This window comes from Euphorbia lathyris, chromosome 3 (assembly GCF_963576675.1).
Source record: "Euphorbia lathyris chromosome 3, ddEupLath1.1, whole genome shotgun sequence".
Classification (NCBI taxonomy): Eukaryota; Viridiplantae; Streptophyta; class Magnoliopsida; order Malpighiales; family Euphorbiaceae; genus Euphorbia; species Euphorbia lathyris.
Genome location: NC_088912.1, coordinates 81,343,838 through 81,362,394, shown reverse-complemented (window position 1 = coordinate 81,362,394; position 18,557 = coordinate 81,343,838). Strand labels below are relative to the sequence as shown.

The following is an 18,557-nucleotide window of genomic DNA, read 5'->3' as shown; positions in this document are numbered from 1 at the left end:
TGTAGGTAAAAAAATTTAATTGAGAGAGAATCACCCAAAGCATCTTGAGACACCTGTGTTGAAATAGAGAGACTAAAATTGTAATTTGGAAAACTTATAATTTAGAGATTAAAGAATGGTACAAAACACACATTTTCACTCAATTTTTTATTTTCATTCAACTTAATAAAAAAGAAGACTTTTATATATATATATATATATATATATATATATATATATAACTAAAACTATATAAATTAATTTTAAACCACATACTTGTCAAACTAAAAACCACACGTACAAATCTATACCTATACCATACATTAATCTTTATCTATCAAATTATTGTTCTTTTTTCTTCAACAAAATAAATGCATTTGACTTATGCATTGAAAGAAGACTCCTTCCTCATCATCACGTGAACTTGCCCAATTTATCTTTTTTTTTTCTTTATTCAAAATTAAGTTTAATTTTAGTTTAATATTTTAACAAACTGGTCATACAAGTTTTGACGTTTCCTTCCAGCTTTTAACTAGAAGATAAACTTTTTTTTTTTTACTTTTTTTAGTCTTTTTTTTTCCATCTACTACTTTTGTAGGTTTAATAATTTCTTTTTTATCTGGAGTTTTTGTTTTTTCTTGTATGTCTCCATATATGAGTGATCTTGGTCGTCATCTCCCTATATGGGTGGTTATAGTTTGTGATGCAAAGTTGGGATTGGCGTACTCCTATGGGCTTGATCTACAGTAGCTGTGCTGGAAGCGGTCCATGTGAACACTCCGACGATCAAGTTAGTAAGAGAACAATATATGTGACGAAAGACTAAGAGAGAGAATATAAAGAGAGAAGACAGAGAGAAAAAATATCCATGTACCATGAGTTGGGTCCTCCTATTTATAGGAAAGCCTTGATGAGTGATTAATGTCCTAAATGCCCCTAGGTGAACTTATGATCTCATCGCATTGGTCGCGTCTTGCTGGCTGTGAGGGGTGGTTGATGGAGTAGATAGGCTAGAATTGTAGCGGTTAGGTCGAATATCACTTCTAGGCTCATATCCTTCATCAGAAGTCCCCTCACCCTTTCAGGTCATCGAGTTGAGCCACTATGTGTGAGCGCCTTTGTGGGAGACTTAGCTCCGTTAGGATGTATGTTGAGCCTCTCGTGAATGTGGGATATTTGCTCATTTTGATGCCTTACGTGTCACACATGTGGCATGTTTTAATTTTTGCGGTTGAGCTGAGCTATCATTATAACACAAATAAAGCATTTAATGGGTGTTAGGCATGGACAGACATAATAGAATGTGTGTCTCCCAATGTCTGCGCCTGCAATAAGTGGAACGATGATTGGTTTACCCTTTTCTTACTATAAATAGGGAAAGGGAAATCCATGCCGTCTGGTTTGTTTTATCATTTTTGTCACATGTCTCTTTTTCTTTACACCTTTGCTTCTTTGTGATTTTTCCGGCAAAGAGTTTAGTGGTGTTTCTGGCGAATATTTTGAGGCTAGTCTTTCATTATCTTTGCTTCTTCTTTCTTCCGGTGCCTCTCCCCCCTACCTCTTTCATGTCCCCTCCTTTAGAGACCTTTACCTGAGTTTGATACAGTAAGTCCACTAGTGAGTTGTCTGGCTTAAGTCCCTAGGCAGAGGTGGAAGTGGAGGAGGTTGACTAGGGTGTGTCAAGTTAAGAGGCAGAAGACACAGAAATTCCATCGATGTCGAAAGCAGGTAAGAAAGCAAAGAAGCTAGAACCTAAACTGTTGTTAGTGTTTCCACGGCCTGGTGGAGGAATTGTACGCGAGAACCGGTGGGTGGTAACTATTGGTATACCCAAAGTGTATAGGGAGGCTGGGTTGGGTGATGGGGCTGTATTTTATGACTTGAGAGAGATAATGTGGCCTCAAGGACCCGAGAGAAATAGCAAGTCATCCGGACTGAGGTATGATCCGTTTAAGCGATCTCCGGTGCCAAAATCCAAGAAAGTGGAGGATGCATATAGCATCATCACCGATAGAGATTTAGGGGCGATTACAATCATGTATCAATTAAGTCGACTGTTGATCCTGGTTGTCTCGACTAGCAAGGAGAGGGCGAATGATCACTATGAGCAGAATGAGATGTTTGTGTATGAGGGTCATTTAGATGCGAGCATGAGGCTGGCACTCCTACCTTTTTTTATCGAAGTTCTGAGAGAAGTTAATCTGGCTCCAGCCTAAATAATGGGTAATGGATGGAGGCTAATGGTGGCCATGTATTTATTGTGTCGGGCGGTTGGCTTCTGATTGATTGGGCTGGTATTTTGCCACTTTTTAAGACTACCCAAGGTAAGAACTTGCAGCACGTGAGGTTTTCACATCCTCATCTCAAGTTCCTTGGGGGGGGGGGGGCTCATTTCGAGGCCCCTATAGTGGAGACATCGATATCTGAAGGCGAAGGCAATGGATATGGCCTTTCCTTTTGAAGTGAACTGGAATGCAAAACCGACTTGCCTAAACACCTAGATTATCCAGAGGGATTTCAATGTGTGAGAGTGCATATTGGTGGAATGGTTGGGTAGTGTGGCATTGGAACCTCAACAAGATTATGAAGAGCCGATTGCTAATTATCTGGAGAGTGGGTGGTTTATGTACTCGATATGGTGAGCCACTCGTCTTGTGGGCTGGAAGAAGAATGGGTTAATGAAGCATTTTTAAGGGAGATGCCTCACTCCTCACTCCTCATGACCTTATCAACCTCGAGGTCGTCGAACTGACAGTGGTAGAATATGCGCATATTGAGAGTAGGACTACCTTACTTTTATATGGACTAGTGGACATGGGGGATATTGTTTATTCTTATGACTATGTTCACTAACCCTAATGTCTTTCTTTTGCAGATAGAATGGCAGGGGTCAGTAAACAAGCTAGTCGATGGATCTTGACGATCTGGAGTTCCCCTATAATCTCGAGCCTATGACTGTGGATTTTCAAGACTTGAGTTGTTATTAGTGTTAGATGATTTTTTTTACTTCAGATCCTGAGTGCGTGAGAGTCGGTGCCTCGACCTCTACTATGGATGTAAATAGTGTCCAAGTCGAGGCGGTTGCGGGGAATGAGAGTGTGACTGTGGAGGGAGAACAAGAGGTATCGAGGGAGGAAGCCTGTTGTTGTGTGACTTTTTGAGGAGAGTATGAAGGAGGAGGTGGAATGGGATCTTCCCATGGAAAGTTCACTTGAGGTTGTAGTACTGGAGGAGGAGGACGGTAAGGGGGAGCCTGCCCAAAGAGGTCAAAGACTGATTTTGTGCAGCCACAAGTGCCTGATGATGGTGGGGCCTCTCACCGTGTTCAAAAGGAGTTGGAGGAAGACGCTGCGAAAGCAGCTATTTTTGTGAGGGAAATGGAGAAAAAAAAGTCTCAGACTTTCTGGAGTTTGTGAACATCTAACGCCAGATGAGAATTTTTTTCCATTCACCAAGGGTGAGAATGGAGAACATTCCAAAGTCTCCAAAATCCTTGGAGTTCGTGAAACGTTTGTTCCATTCACCAGCAATAACTCGTGTTTTGGCTTTGAAGGAGATGTAAGTAGCTATTTTTGTTGTTGATGTGATGTGCTCTCTCTCTCTCTTTTTGGAATGTTCTCTGTTCTCACCCTTGGTGAATGGAACAGACTATGGTGGAGCTGAACTTGGCTCTACAGCAGCAGCAAGAGCTTGAGAAAGGTTTGGAGAAAGCCAGGAAAAAGGTAACCTTTTGGAAGCGATGACTATGGAAAAGGAAGCATTAGCTTGGCAGACAGTGGAGTTATAACAGTCATGTACTACAGTCGTGGCTACCACTAAAGCGGCTAATGCTATCGAGGTAACTATAGAAGATCATGCCAACCTATTGGAGTTTGACCTAGAAATGGCTATAGATGCAGGGATGGGGTTCAGCTTCAAGTCAAGGAGCTGCATGAGCAGAATCATTTGTATAAGTTGAAAGTAAATACTCCCTTGGTGAGGCAATCGACATTGGCTATGGATGTGATGCAGAGAGCCGATGCCCCGGAGGCAACCCTTAGTGGGAGGTGGCCAAGTTCAAGGATGACCTGGCGGGGGCGAAGGCGGGCGCGTCAATACGAGAGCGGTCGCTTTTAACTTATCAGCAGTGTATGGTGTTACAACACTTGGAGAAGGGCGGGTCATGAGTAGATAAGAAGAAAACATTATTCACCTTGAACCCCTTTAACCGAGAGAAGACCACCACAGTTATAAAGTATGTAAAAAAAGCAAGGAGAATAGTCTGAAATTTTTAGGATGTGGTTTTTTTATAGCTGTTATTTTGACATATTCTATGTATTGACCCATGGGGCATTTTTCCATTTAATGAAATAGATTTCTATAGTATTGCCTTTACTGTGTTGCTTGTGTACTTTATATTCTTTTACTTTATCTGGCGCCTACTTTTTATTTGTTCGAAGTGTGTAGTCACCTCCACTCTATTTGATTCGATTTTTATGCTCACACTATAGCATTCATGGTGTCATTTAAGGACCGGTGGATCTTTGCCTATAAAAGGGGTGATGGTGAGGAATTGAGCTTCCCTAATTGGGGTTCTCCGTTTTTAGAACTACTTATGTCAGGCTCTAGTGGAAGTTATTCTAATTGGGATGAAAGTGTTAAAGAATCACAATGTCCTAGGAGTGTGGACTCGGAGGAAGATCCATTAAAGGATGTGCCTTTCCAAGTAGTGTAGGGTTGCCTATGGGTAGTCCTACATGCAGTTGTGGCCAGAAGTTCCTCAAGGCATTTTGAAGTGAGATTCGGTTGTTCCACTCCCCAACTCTGGGACACCGGAGACGGTTCTTGCACCATTGAGGAGTGAGGCATCGATGAGTTGCTAAGGTTCTAGGATGTTTGTCGGAGAGCAAGGGGTGAGTTGGAGGAGGCATGCTGGATTACCATCAGATGTAGGCTCGCCGACTCATGGGACTGGTTCTCAAAGACGTGTGGCGACGATCCCTATGTGTGAAACGCGTCCTCATCAGAGCCATCGAGGTACCGAGGCATTCCTAGAGGGCCTCATCCTCTGTGGATCGAACATCGTTTTAATGCTAAAGATGCTTGCATCCGAGCCATTCCTTCATATTACATTATTATGGGAAGGAGGCGGGGTCGTCATCCTTCACCATCGGATGTAGATGGGAGTGGGACTCGTTATCATGACCCATATCAGCCGAGGAGTCTTGCTTTCCATAAGTACTTGTTCAAAGGATTAGTGGGTACGATTTATTTTGACCCTCGCATCTGGTGACTTATATAGGAAGGGTGTGTCTATATCACCTGCAAATTGGGCACAACACAAATGAGTGTCGCGACTTAAGGGACATGTACCGGCTTTTGGCGAGATTCCTAACCTAGATGATGTGTAAGGTTGGTGTTTGTTGCACGCATGCTTCTCTTCGTATTATTTCTTTTTTAGAAGGGGTTTTCATGGAGTCTCATGGCTCCCATGTATGGAAAGATTAAGACGTGTTCATGTAAAATGAAGCTTTTATTAATAATACTTCTTTAAGTTGTATATGTTCCATGTATTCCTCAGCGGGGTTTCGTCTAACATAGTGAGGCGAAAATGCATCGTTCAAAAGGATTTTGTCTACAATATATAGTCCTTCCCAATTATGTATGAGCTTACCCTTAGCGTGGGGAGATTGAGAGGCCATTGCATTGCGCAGGACAAAGTCTCCTACTTTGAATTGTCGTGCATGTACACGATAATTAAAGCATCGATTCACTTTCTGCTTGTATGAGGTGACCCTGAGGAGGGAATTTAATCGGTCTTCTTCGAGGCTGTCAACGACATGTTGTAATGTTTGTGCATTTTTCTTTTTGTCGTACTCTTGGACCCTTGGAGAGCGTAATATGATATATGCTGGAGGCATTCACTCTGGTCCGTATCAAATGAAGAATGGTATTTTCCCTATCGCTGAGTGGGGCGTGGTACGGTAGGACAAAAGCATGGCTGCCAAGTGGTCGACCCAACTTTGTCCTTGCGTATTCAGGCGAACTTTGATGCCTCTTAAGATAGTTCGATTAGTGACTTCCGTTGCTTTGGGGGTGTGTTACGGATGTGAGTCGTTGTTGTATTCGCCAACATTGGCAAAAGTTATGGAATGGAGCGCAGTCAAAAATTTTGCTATTATAAGTTAGGAAGGAGGGGGTGGATGCCAAATTGATACAAGACATAGCTATGAAGGAAAGCTATAACGTTTGCAGCTGAGATGATGGCTAACGGTTGAACTTCAATCCATTTGATAAATTGGTCGATTGCCTCCCATTGCTTTGGGAAATGGGCCCAAAATGTCCACACCCCAGAATGTGAAGGTCCAAAGGGATACAATTCCTTTGGATGTGATCGAGGGTGTGGCGTGGGTGTTGGCATATATTTGGCAATTGTGGCACCACCTGAATATGGAGCTGTAATCTTCATCCATGATGGGCCAGTATAATCTTTCGAGGGAGGCCTTTCGGATCAAAGACTTAGCTCCCTGATGGAAGTCACATACTCCTTCGTGGATCTCATGGAAGCAATGGTCGCCTTCCTTCTTAGAGACACATTTCATCTAGCGGTGGATGGCTAACCGTCTCTATAGAAATGTATTTATTAAATTGATAAATTTGAATTACAAATGTAATAGTTAATTAGGTCCACATTAAAGTATATAGACTTATTGAATACAAGTAAATTGTACCAAAAAATGGCTTTTAGCGGTAGAAGAAAACAAAACCACCTTATGTAGTACTATCATTTTCACTGTTGCTATCATTATTACCATAATCACTTTTTGTCATTTCATTAATCCAGGATTTCAGTTTCTTTAGAGCACACATTTGATGACAGAAATTCCCTCTCCACAATGGCATTCTTCATCACTTCATTGGGTACTATTTACATTATTCTTTTCTGCATTATAACTAGAGATACAAGTATTTGAATTTCTTTCTACTTTTTTGCAACAATTGAAAATGCATATATCATGTTTGTAATATTGACACATAGAAGTAAAAATGGTGCCTTCATCACTTGATTTTGCAGGGGAACTTTCATGGATTTGTGAGGGGAATCTTCAATTGGCTTCTCCTTGTATACAAAGAACAATTATAGATGTCTTAAATCTCATATTCCTTACACTCTTCTATCTGTTTTTGCTGCTGCATTCTCATGTCACTGGAAGAAGCCATAGAAGGGACTGGGTTTCTGTGGTAGTCTCAATCTGTTCTCTTCTTATTAGCATTATATACTTTGGTGTTGGGATATGGGACTTGATACCCAAAAATGATGAGTTTAATCGTCTAAACTGGTTGATTCATCTTATCAGAGGAGTAATTTGGATTTCATTGGCTGTTTCCTTGCTTGTTAGAAAATCCAGATGGAATAGAATTCTTGTTACTGTTTGGTGGGTGTGCTTTTCTTTATTGGTTACAGCTCTGAATGTTGAAGTTTTAGTAAGAGCATATAGCATCAAAGTTCTTGACTTGCTTCCATGGCCTGTCAGCTTTTTGCTTCTGGTTTGTGCTCTTAGAAATTTCAGTGATTTTTCTCATCAACAAGGTAAGAGGAGTCTATCTGAACCTCTATTAGGTGAAAAGGAGGCAAATAATCAATCAAAGCTATCCCGGGCCGGCTTTTTCAGCAAATTGATCTTTTCTTGGATCAATCCTTTGCTGAAGTTAGGCTACTCAAAACCATTGAATCTTGAAGATATCCCATCTTTAGTTCCTGAAGATGAAGCTGATGTAGCCTATCGAAAATTTGCTCACACATGGGGTTCGCTTAAGAACCGGAACAATAACAGAAACTTGGCTCTTGAGGCTGTGGCATGTGTACATTTCAAAGAAAACATATTCATTGCTGTACTCACTTTGTTTAGGACACTTGCATTAGTAATTCTTCCTCTCTTGTTGTATGCTTTTGTGAATTACTCAAGTCTTGATCAGCATAACCTGTCTCAAGGTCTTTGTATAGTAGGGTGTCTTATTCTCGTAAAGGTAGTCGAGTCGTTGTCTCAAAGGCATTCTTTTTTCCTGTCAAGGCGGTCAGGGATGAGAATGAGATCAGCCTTAATGGTAGCAATCTACCGAAAACAGCTAAAACTTTCCAGTTTGGGAAGAAGGAGGCACTCGACAGGCGAGGTTGTCAATTACATTGCAGTCGATGCCTATCGAATGGGCGAATTTCCTTGGTGGTTTCACACAACATGGAGTCTTGTCCTACAGCTTTTTCTGTCTGTTGTTGTCCTTTTGGGGGTTGTTGGTGTTGGTGCTCTTATAGGATTAGTCCCACTCTTCATTTTTGGACTTCTCAATCTGCCATTTGCAAGAATTCTACAAAAATGTCAATCAGAATTTATGGTTGCTCAAGATGAAAGACTCAGGGCTACTTCTGAGATCCTCAATAGTATGAAAATCATAAAGTTACAATCATGGGAAGAAAAGTTCAAGAGGTTTATCGAGTTTCGACGGGACAAAGAATTCAAATGGTTGACTGATTATCAGTTTATTAAAACCTATGGTACTATTTTGTATTGGTTATCTCCAACAATCATATCTTCTGTTATCTTCTTTGGATGTGCCCTTTTCAGAAGTGCCCCGCTCAATGCCAGCACCATTTTCACTGTACTTGCAACATTAAGGTGCATGGCGGAGCCTGTGAGAACAATACCTGAGGCTCTTTCTATTATGATCCAAGTCAAGGTTTCCTTTGACAGAATCAATAACTTTCTGCTTGAAGATGAACTCAACAATACTAGTTTGCCGACGATTCCATCTGATAGCGCACATGGAAGTGTTACGATTCATGGAGGTAATTTCAGCTGGGATCCCGAACTAAGGATTTCAACTTTGAAAGAAGTGAACCTGGAGGTCAAGTGTGGGCAAAAGATTGCTGTTTGTGGGCCAGTTGGAGCTGGAAAATCGTCGCTCCTCTATGCCATACTTGGGGAGATACCTAAAACTTCAGGCACGGTGAGTTATAAAACAAAACGGAATAATCAATTATAATTATGGAATTTTTGTTAACTTGTATGTATCTCTAATCTGTGTCCTCCACTCTGCTATCAGGTTAATGTATTCGGATCCATTGCTTATGCTTCTCAAACATCTTGGATCCAAAGTGGAACTGTTCGTGATAACATACTCCACGGAAAGCCAATGGATCAGCCCAAATATGAGAATGCCATAAAAGCTTCTGCTCTAGACAAGGACATTAACAGTTTCAAGTATGGAGATCTTACGGAAATAGGCCAGAGAGGGCTTAATATGAGTGGTGGACAGAAGCAGAGGATCCAACTTGCTCGTGCTGTCTATGACGATGCTGATATCTATCTACTTGATGATCCTTTTAGTGCAGTAGATGCACATACTGCTGCAACTCTATTTAATGTACGAAGAAAAAAATAAAAACAAAAGCTACTACTTCTTCAGAAGCATATATGATTGCAGAAATAGCTGATTACTTGAAAATATAATTGCAGGATTGTGTCATGACTGCTCTAGGAAACAAGATTGTCATTCTAGTAACTCACCAAGTAGAATTCCTATCATCCGTCGATACGATTCTGGTAAGTGCACAGGAGAATATATATTTAGCATTTTGATTTCCTAATTTATCTGTACATGTGGTTGAAACAATATTCAATCAAACAGGTCATGGAAGGTGGGAAAATTACTCAATCAGGAAGCTACGAAGGGCTCTTGACGGCTGGTACAGCTTTTGAACAACTTGTCAATGCACATAAAGATGCCATTACAGAATTGGGGCCTTTACATGATGAAACTCAAGGAGAAGCCGGAAAAGTAAATATTGTTATACCGGAGGATGCTAATGCATCTTTTTCTAGTAAAGATAACAATGAAGGGGAGATTTCTATGAAAGGCGTGGCAGGAGTGCAGCTAACAGAAGAAGAAGAGAAAGAGATGGGTGATGTTGGATTGAAGCCATTTGTTGATTATCTTGTTGTATCGAAAGGATCATTGCTCGCATGCATATCTGTATTATCAGTTTGTGGTTTTACTGCTCTTCAGGCTGCTGCAACTTATTGGCTAGCATATGCTATTCAAATTCCTAATCTGAATAATGGCATCTTGATCGGAGTTTATGCTATCATATCAGCTCTTAGTACGGTCTTCGTATATTTGAGGTCTTTCTTTTCAGCACATCTTGGATTAAAAGCTTCTAAATCCTTCTTCTCTGGCTTCACCAATGCAATTTTCAAGGCTCCTATGGCCTTCTTTGATTCTACACCAGTTGGCCGGATTCTGACTCGTGTAAGAATACACCCAACTGCAGAATGCTTCAGTGCTTCTCAATGTTGAGCTTATTTGATATTCATCAATTGTTTTCCTTTGCAGGCCTCATCAGATTTGAGTGTCTTGGATTTTGATATTCCTTTTGCTTTCATCTTTACAATGTCTGCTTTGATAGAGCTTGTAAGTATCATAGGAATTATGGCTTCAGTCACATGGCAAGTTCTAATTGTAGCCATTCTTGCTATAGTAGGTTCAAAGTATGTTCAGGTAACTATTTAGCCATCCTTGCTATTACTCGAAAATCTTTAAATTCGTAAAATTTTGAACGGAAAAGAAGAGTTGATTTCATTTTGTTGACTTGCAAAAGGATTACTATTTAGCCTCTGCAAGGGAACTCATAAGGATCAATGGTACAACAAAAGCCCCTGTCATGAATTATGCAGCTGAGACATCACTAGGTGTTGTAACTATAAGAGCCTTCAAAATGGAGGACAGGTTCTTCCAGAATTACTTGAAGTTAGTGGACAATGATGCTGTACTTTTCTTCCATTCTAATGTAGCCATGGAATGGCTCATTCTAAGGATCGAAACACTGACAAATCTCACTCTATTCACCGCTGCCCTTCTACTTATATTTCTACCTAAAGCCGTCGTACCTCCAGGTAGAATTGTCAATTCTTTTCACATTATTGTACAAACAAGTAATGATCTTCAAATTATTGGTCTGCAGGCCTTGTAGGGCTTTCATTGTCTTATGCATTATCAATTACTGCCTCCCAAGTTTTCGCAAGTCGTTGGTATTGCAACTTATCGAACTACATGATATCAGTAGAACGGATTAAGCAGTTCATGAATATTCCACCTGAACCTCCTGCAATTGTGGAGGACAACAGGCCACCCTCTTCTTGGCCCTTTAATGGTAGGATAGAGCTTCAAGAGTTGAAGGTGAGAGGAATGTTTTCATTAAAACAGTTGTTTTTTTGTCTTTGTTTCTTGAACTATGATATGATAATATCTTCGTTATTCTGATTAATCAGATAAGATATCGTCCGAATGCTCCATTAGTTCTTAAAGGAATCAACTGCACATTCAAAGAAGGGAGTAGAGTAGGGGTTGTAGGGAGAACTGGAAGTGGAAAAACTACATTGATCAGTGCTTTGTTTCGGTTAGTTGAGCCTGCAAATGGTAAAATTGTTATAGATGGAATTGACATATGTTGCATTGGTCTGAAAGATTTAAGAACAAAGCTCAGTATCATCCCTCAAGAGCCTACGCTTTTTCGGGGCAGCGTCAGGACTAATTTAGATCCTCTAGGCTTGTATTCTGATCATGAAATTTGGGAGGTAAGGCATTTCATCACAATTACATTTGTTCAATTGTTCCTAAACTTCAAATTCATCACAATTAGTGAAAAACTTACATTTATTGTTTGCAGGCCTTGGAGAAGTGCCAACTTAAGGCTACAGTTAGCAGCCTACCAAATCAGCTAGAATCATCAGGTTTTTATTATACTAAAACAAGTGAAAGTTGAGATGATACCTTATGTTTTAGAGAAATTCTACAGTACTCTTAGAGTAATACACCCGACCAATTTGGACTTTTTTGTGATGCAGTTAGCGAGGAAGGTGAAAACTGGAGTACAGGGCAAAGGCAACTGTTTTGTCTAGGGAGAGTTGTTCTGAGGAGAAACAAAATTCTAGTTCTAGATGAAGCTACAGCTTCCATTGATTCTGCTACTGATGCTGTTCTACAAAGAATCATCAGACAGGAATTCTCAGATTGTACAGTTATTACAGTAGCTCATAGAGTTCCAACTGTTATAGACAGTGACATGGTCATGGTCTTGTCTTATGGTATGCTTCCATTTTCCTTTAATAATCCAACATTGAAGCACATATGTTCTTATATGGCCGTTTTAAATTGGAATGATTTGCAGGGGAATTGTTGGAGTATGATGAGCCTGCGAAGCTTATGCGGATCAATTCAAGCTTTTCCAAGCTTGTAGCTGAATACTGGTCAAGCTCTAAGAGGAATTGTTAGAAATCAAGCTGTAAGAGGAATTGTTAGAAATCATTCAATCACAATTCCTCTATTAATGCTATTAATATTTCTAAACACAGTTGTTCTGTTAGAACGGGTTTATCGTGATCCTCTAACTGTGAGAAACGAAATGGAATTGGCATAACTTATGTTGCACAAAAAAAATCCTCTTTGGTAGCCTTTTTACGCTTCGTCTGTTTCGGAAACAAAAACTCCCCGGAAACCAGTACCACACGTTTTTGTAAATACTGAAAATAGAAAGTGTTTCTAGTTTAGGAAACTATTTCCGCCAACAAATACAATCCAATTCCAATTTTACTACGATTATAGCTAGTTGAAACTTCATCTTTAACTAAAACTTCTTAATTGAGGATAATATTTGTATTCCATATATTCTAATTATTTCTATTTTCTGCTCATTGTTATAATCATTTGTAGAGTACATATGCCAATTTTTATTATTATTATACTTTTAATATTTACAAGTTTCCACATGTTTCCGATTCTTATGTTTTTTTTTAAAATAACATTTTCCAATATCTGTTCCGTGCAACACTTTAATTCTTAACAAAAAACCCTCCACCGTTTGAATTTTATTTATTTTGTTTTCCTTTTGACCAGAAATTAGGCAAAAGCATTCATCGGTTTCCGGATGTCACGTGGGTCTCAAGTCACTAATACATAGATAAATAAGAAAAAAAAAATAATTCTTTATTTATCCACATATTAAGTCTATACCGAAAAAAAAAAATTAAAAATTACCACGTGTCAAAAATTATACCATGTAACTTTTTTGATCCAAAATGGATTAAATGTACCTATAAGAATACCTTATAGGACAAATGTTACCAGATGATAAATAGGACCTTAATCATTTATTATACACATATAAACATAGTAATGGAATGATAATCCCTTTATATTCCATCACTTATCTCATTCAATATTGTGTAATCTATTCCATTCCATTACCGAACGGGACCACAGAATATAAACCCATGTCATGATATAAACCCATGTCATGAATATAGCTGCAATTTTATTCTCTCGAATAGATTTTGCAGTACCAGATGTCCATTAACTGATTAATCTCATACATGAACTCAAGACTTACCAAAAAGTTAAGAATGAAATGAAGAATTCACAAAGTCAGGACTGATCTCTTTACGACCAGTAAGTGGTGCTACGAACTTATCATGAAACAACAACAAAGGGCATTTATCTATCAAACATGAACCATCATAAGCTTCTTTAAGGAAGACACTACTCCTTATACCTTTGTTAGTTATGTAAAATATACCATGATTCTTTACCAAACACAGAAGTAATCTAGCTGGCAGCAAATACTCACAGTGAAATGCATCCAATTGCATTGATGTCATTCTCTTTTCCATTGTCAAGCTTAGCAGCTCATGAAGCACTCCCAATGTACGTTTTCTCGCCTTCGGATCAGAAGCTTCAAATCTCCGAGCATTCAAGTATGGAGAAGGGAATTCCATCCTCTGCCACCTCTCTAATTCGTCGAGAAAACTCGCATTTGGCCTAAAACCAGCAGCAAAACACATTTTAAACGCATATGGACCCGAGAAATTTCCGTCCTTCGATATTCTAACCTTCTTTTTCGGTGGATTGGAGCCGGATACTCCTTCAAGTGCTAATCTTTCCTCACGAGCTGTGACTGCTAAGGTAGAATCCCAGTTCTCCAACTGAAGACAAGCTTTCCCGTTGTAATCTTTCACTGAAAAATATTCAGGGTATTTTGGAATCAACAGGTTCTTGAAATCTCGAGGCAAACCCAATTCGTTTTCGATGATTTCAATATTTTCTAGCCGCACCCTACAATCAATTGACAACATTAACAGCTTCCTCAAATTCTTAACCAGAATGGGTTCCATTAAGTTCCTAGCTTCAGCTTCTGCAGAGGCAAGCTTCCAGGCCTTCTCAGTGAGTGTAACGAAAGGAAGTGCTCTGCCACTGCCGCCACCAACGTGAAAAATTGAAGGATACTTCTCAATGACAGCCATTAAGTCCCATTTCTGAACAAATCCAACTTGCTTCTCAAGGTCACGGAGGAGAAGACATTTTTGCTTTTGTGATTCTATGATGGATTTAAGATGTAAGACAAGAGATGGCTTCTTCCTTAAGTCCATGACTCTGTCCAGTTCATGGACTCTGTGGTATATCTTCTTCTTGGGCCTTCTTCCTCCACTTGATATGTGCCTCGCTGGAACCAACATTATAGAACACCATAATACTAAGTTGAATCTGGTAGGTGTTGTAAGCAGAGGTAAGAGGGAACCAGCCAAACCAAGGTGCTGCACAGGTCTTGTAGATCTCATGACCAACTGACAAACTCATCTAGAATTAACAGGGAAGCTTCTCCTTGACTGGAGAGCTTCAAAATAAACATGACAAACACAAAATTACATGGCAACTACCAATTTGCAAATTATTCAGCAAATAAGTAACTAGAGACAAACAAAAACTCATAAGATGAAAAAAAAATTACACAAATCTCAGCAAGTTCGCCCAACATTAACCAGAAAAAGGAAAACAATCCGAGTGTGGAAATTATAGTTTTAAGAAAAACTTCAATCTATTTCATTCATTTACACAAATTTAAAATGTTTAGACTTTAGATAGAACAGTAATCTTGAATAACTGATGCTTGTTAAAAACTTACCAGAGATAAATAGCATCTGATAGGAAAAATCCAAGTTTCCTGAGATGGTGTATCCCTTTCCAGTAGCTTCTCCTTAACTGGAGTGCTTCAAAATAGACGTGAAAAAAACAAAATTATCTAGCAATTGTCAATTTGCAAGCAATTCAGCTAAGAATTAATTAGAGATGAACAAGAAAGCATAAAAATGAAACACTATCTCACAAATCTGAGCAAGTTTTCATCCAACATTAATCAGAGAAAAGAAGACAATGAGAGTGTGAAAATCATAGTTCAAAGAAGGAAGAATAATCCAGATGACTTAATCAATTTCACTCATGTACAAAAATTTAGAATGTTTAGAGAGAAATCTTGAATAACTGATGTATGTTACAAAATTTTGGGAGATTAACAGCATCTGATAGGCAAAGTACAAGTGCATGAGATGAGAGTGTACCTTCGAGTAGGTATGGCAAGTGCCAAGAATAACCACTGAATCGTTGAGGAGAAAGAAAAAAAAAGAAGGAAATGTGGGGTTGGGATGGGGAGATCCTTGATAGGATTTGCCGAGAAAGAAGAAGAAAAAGCCAACATCCACAGGAAAGAAAGGAGTAAAACAAAATTTCAGTGTTTCCAAGGAAACTGCACTGTTTTTGTTTGATACAGAAACAAAGAGGAAGCAAACTAGGGTTGTAAACAGAGGGCCGCGGAGATTCTTGATTTTATAGTTGAGAAATACTAGATGATTCAGATAACAAGACATCCAAATTTTTTCAATCTAATTTTCCTACGATAATAAGCATTTATTGAAGTATTGAAGACAGTGTTATGAAACCAATGAATTTTGCACCTTGATGTGAAATAATTCCAAAACATGGATGCTACCTTGATTTATTCTCTAAACCACCAAAATAACATCTGATACAATGACAAACTAAGAAAGATAGAATTAAAAAACATGAATATGAAGAAAAAATAAAGCTTCTGGACTTTGAAATAGAAGATTCAGACAGTATCAGAGTTTCAACTGAAAACGATTAGGACAGTAAATAGACATTTCATATGGCAAGAAAAGCCAACTCTTGGGAACCACATAGATATCCGGATTGTATTTGGGCACAAGGATTTAGAAGCTGGAGAGCTTTAATTCAAGCAAAAGAATTTTCAGCCAAAAAAAAAAAAGAAAAACTATCATCTTTAATTACAAGGAAGTTCAAGTATCTTTTCTTCTTCTAACTTCAAACATTGTCTTCCTCTGCTCATATTTCCATAACACATTATATCTTTCTAAAAAGTAACAGAGTTCTTTTTCATGATTTTGAACATTGATACCAATTCATGCAACCAAGTTCCCCAATATGTGTAAACCTTGACAGTTAAATAAAACGGAAACAGGCCCAACCGATAAAATTAAAACAGAGGAATCATCTGGCTATAAACTTAAATTGAAGTGTAAATAAAGTACAAATTACACTCTGAACAACCAACAAATTTCAAAACAATTAGAAATAAAATTACCTGTAAGTTGTGGGCGTGCAATGCGATTGAGAAGTGAGAACTGAGAACAGAGAAAGAAACGAGAGCGGTTGGTGGAGATGGTGGCGGTAGCGTTCAAATCGCCGCCGTCGGGAGACGTGAGCTGAGCAGATGATGGCGCGCAGAAGCAACGCTGGAGAGAGATCGCTAGAAATTTTAGAATAGGATAAAATGTGAATAAAGGTTAAAGCTGGGCCTGAAAGTTTGGAGGTAAATTTAAACCAAATCAATTTTTGGATATCAACTCAGCTCTGGCAGCACCTGCCCTGGGCTTATCACTTCGAGAAAAGTGATATACTTTATTGTATTACTACGTTGGAGAAGTTGTCTCAAAATAGGAGAGAGAATCAAATATATCACTTTTGTGATACACCCACGAAGGAAAGAGAGCAAAATGGTATATGTGGTCCACTTCCTATCCTGCGGCTGAGATCGCGCCTCAGCTGGCGCGTGTGCTACACGCGCGCTTGAGACGCGTCTCAGGCGCAAAAGTGGACTGAAGAATATATATATCTATATTTTAAAAACAAAACAAAAATTAAAAAACAGAGGCGGTGTTGATTTAAATAGTTTAAAATTTTGAATGATCAGCCTTTATTTTCAATTTATATCCGTTGTTGGTTTTTGTTTTAAAAAAATAATTAAATATAATATATAGTCAAACATTCGTAAATTAATACTCGATAAATTAATAACCTCTTTAAATTAATAATTTCTTCTGGTCCCGACTTGGGGCAGATCACTAATTTTATACTCGATAAATTAATAACCTCTATAAATTAATAAAATTTCATGGTCCCAACATTATTAATTTATAGAGGTTTTACTGTATATATAACGGATATAAAACGGTAACATTTTATAACAACTATTTTTTTTTTTTTGAAAATTTCATTATAAATACCCTATTCATTTACATTTTTTCATATGACACATATCCTTACACAACAAATAAACTCACCTAAATACTTTAGCAGTATGGATAAACGTCAAAGCAAGAAAAACTTAGTTAGACAGGAGTTGGCAATTTGCAGCGGAAGTCATCGAAGGCGCTGCACGAGGAAACCCTCCAATTGTTTTCGAAAACTTAGTTAGACAGTAGTTGGCAATTTGCAATAGAGCGACACATACCGTGCTAACTGATGATCTAGTGAAGCATATATGACGACGTCATGGAACGAGAGATCTCAACCAAAGACCTAGCGGTTCAGTTGCTTAATATGTTGCGTGTTCTAATATCATTGTTTTTTTATCGTCCCTTGTTTCATGCTTTTAATGTAATTTTTTCGTTTTAAAATCTTATATTTTATTCCGTTTCGTATTCTCGTGTTTTATTTCAATAAAAAATATCGTTTGTGATATATGTTATTTTTGCAATTAATTATATTTTTTAATTCACTATTTCGGTTCGAAATAATTATAGATATAATTGATATTTATTTTTTAACTAATTTATAAATTAATGGAATTATTTAAATTGAATTATGAAATAATTAGATTAATTGTTTGGTGGAAAGAAATAATGATTTATTTGAAATGTGTTAGAGTTTTATGAAAAGTGGGTTCTACGTAAAAAAGTAATACAAATGGGTGTAATGGAGAGATGGTTGAGTGTATTAGATTTTTTTTTGAAAAAATTATGTTTTTTGGGATATAATTCAAAAAAAAAAGTGAGACACCCATTGTGGGTTCTCTTAGAGCACCTGCTGTGGATGTATCACTTTAAGAAAAGTGATACACTTTATTGTATTACTGCATTGGGGAGGTTATCTCAAATTAAGAGAGAGAACCAAATGTATCACTTTTTTGATACACCCACGAAGGAAAGAGAGCAAAATATTAGTTGTGGTAAACTTCATATCATGCGGCTGAGATCGTGCCTCAGCTGGTGCTTGTGCTACACGCGCGCTTGAGGCGCGTCTCAGCCGCAAAAGTGGACTGAGCAATATATATTTTTAAAAAAAAAAAATTAAAAAGCAGAGGTGGTGTTGATTTAAATATTTTAAAAATTTGAATAATCAACTTTTATTTTCAATTTATATTCGTTGTTGGTTTTTGTTTTAAAAAAATAATTATA

The 18,557-nt window shown here is 38.2% G+C and overlaps 2 protein-coding genes across 4 annotated transcripts; one reads left to right on the top strand and one right to left on the bottom strand.

The window, feature by feature from the left end:
* Positions 1-6,400: 6,400 nt before the first annotated feature.
* LOC136222948 (ABC transporter C family member 8) lies at positions 6,401-12,701 on the top strand. Of its 2 annotated transcripts, XM_066010644.1 has the most exons (12): positions 6,401-6,879; positions 7,034-8,961; positions 9,058-9,378; positions 9,471-9,557; positions 9,643-10,263; positions 10,348-10,512; positions 10,613-10,907; positions 10,976-11,190; positions 11,283-11,588; positions 11,681-11,744; positions 11,859-12,098; positions 12,182-12,701. In XM_066010644.1, the coding sequence occupies exons 1-12, from the start codon at positions 6,855-6,857 to the stop codon at positions 12,283-12,285; spliced, it is 4,371 nt and encodes a 1,456-aa protein (XP_065866716.1). In that variant the 5' UTR covers positions 6,401-6,854; the 3' UTR covers positions 12,286-12,701. The 2 variants fall into 2 exon arrangements, with proteins under 2 accessions (XP_065866716.1, XP_065866715.1); XM_066010643.1 differs by having other exon boundaries at positions 6,401-8,961.
* Positions 12,702-13,304: 603 nt separating this feature from the next.
* Positions 13,305-16,691, bottom strand: LOC136222949 (protein WHAT'S THIS FACTOR 1 homolog, chloroplastic). Of its 2 annotated transcripts, none has more exons than XM_066010645.1 (3): positions 16,463-16,691; positions 14,969-15,053; positions 13,305-14,680 (listed from the first exon to the last, which is right to left on the bottom strand). In XM_066010645.1, exon 3 carries the CDS (start codon positions 14,622-14,624, stop codon positions 13,407-13,409), a length of 1,218 nt encoding a protein of 405 aa, XP_065866717.1. In that variant the 5' UTR covers positions 14,625-14,680; positions 14,969-15,053; positions 16,463-16,691; the 3' UTR covers positions 13,305-13,406. The 2 variants fall into 2 exon arrangements, with proteins under 2 accessions (XP_065866717.1, XP_065866718.1); XM_066010646.1 differs by having other exon boundaries at positions 14,969-15,045.
* Positions 16,692-18,557: the final 1,866 nt, after the last annotated feature.

What these genes read in the sequence shown, in the direction of transcription:
- LOC136222948 (XM_066010643.1), top strand. Translation starts at nt 7,006, where the DNA reads ATGGTGCCTTCATCACTTGATTTTGCAGGGGAACTTTCATGGATTTGT. An exon ending in CTGCTGCAACTCTATTTAAT is followed by an intron (nt 9,379 to 9,470) that starts GTACGAAGAAAA and finishes ATATAATTGCAG; the next exon opens with GATTGTGTCATGACTGCTCT. An exon ending in TAAAGCCGTCGTACCTCCAG is followed by an intron (nt 10,908 to 10,975) that starts GTAGAATTGTCA and finishes ATTGGTCTGCAG; the next exon opens with GCCTTGTAGGGCTTTCATTG.
- LOC136222949 (XM_066010645.1), bottom strand. Translation starts at nt 14,624, where the DNA reads ATGAGATCTACAAGACCTGTGCAGCACCTTGGTTTGGCTGGTTCCCTC.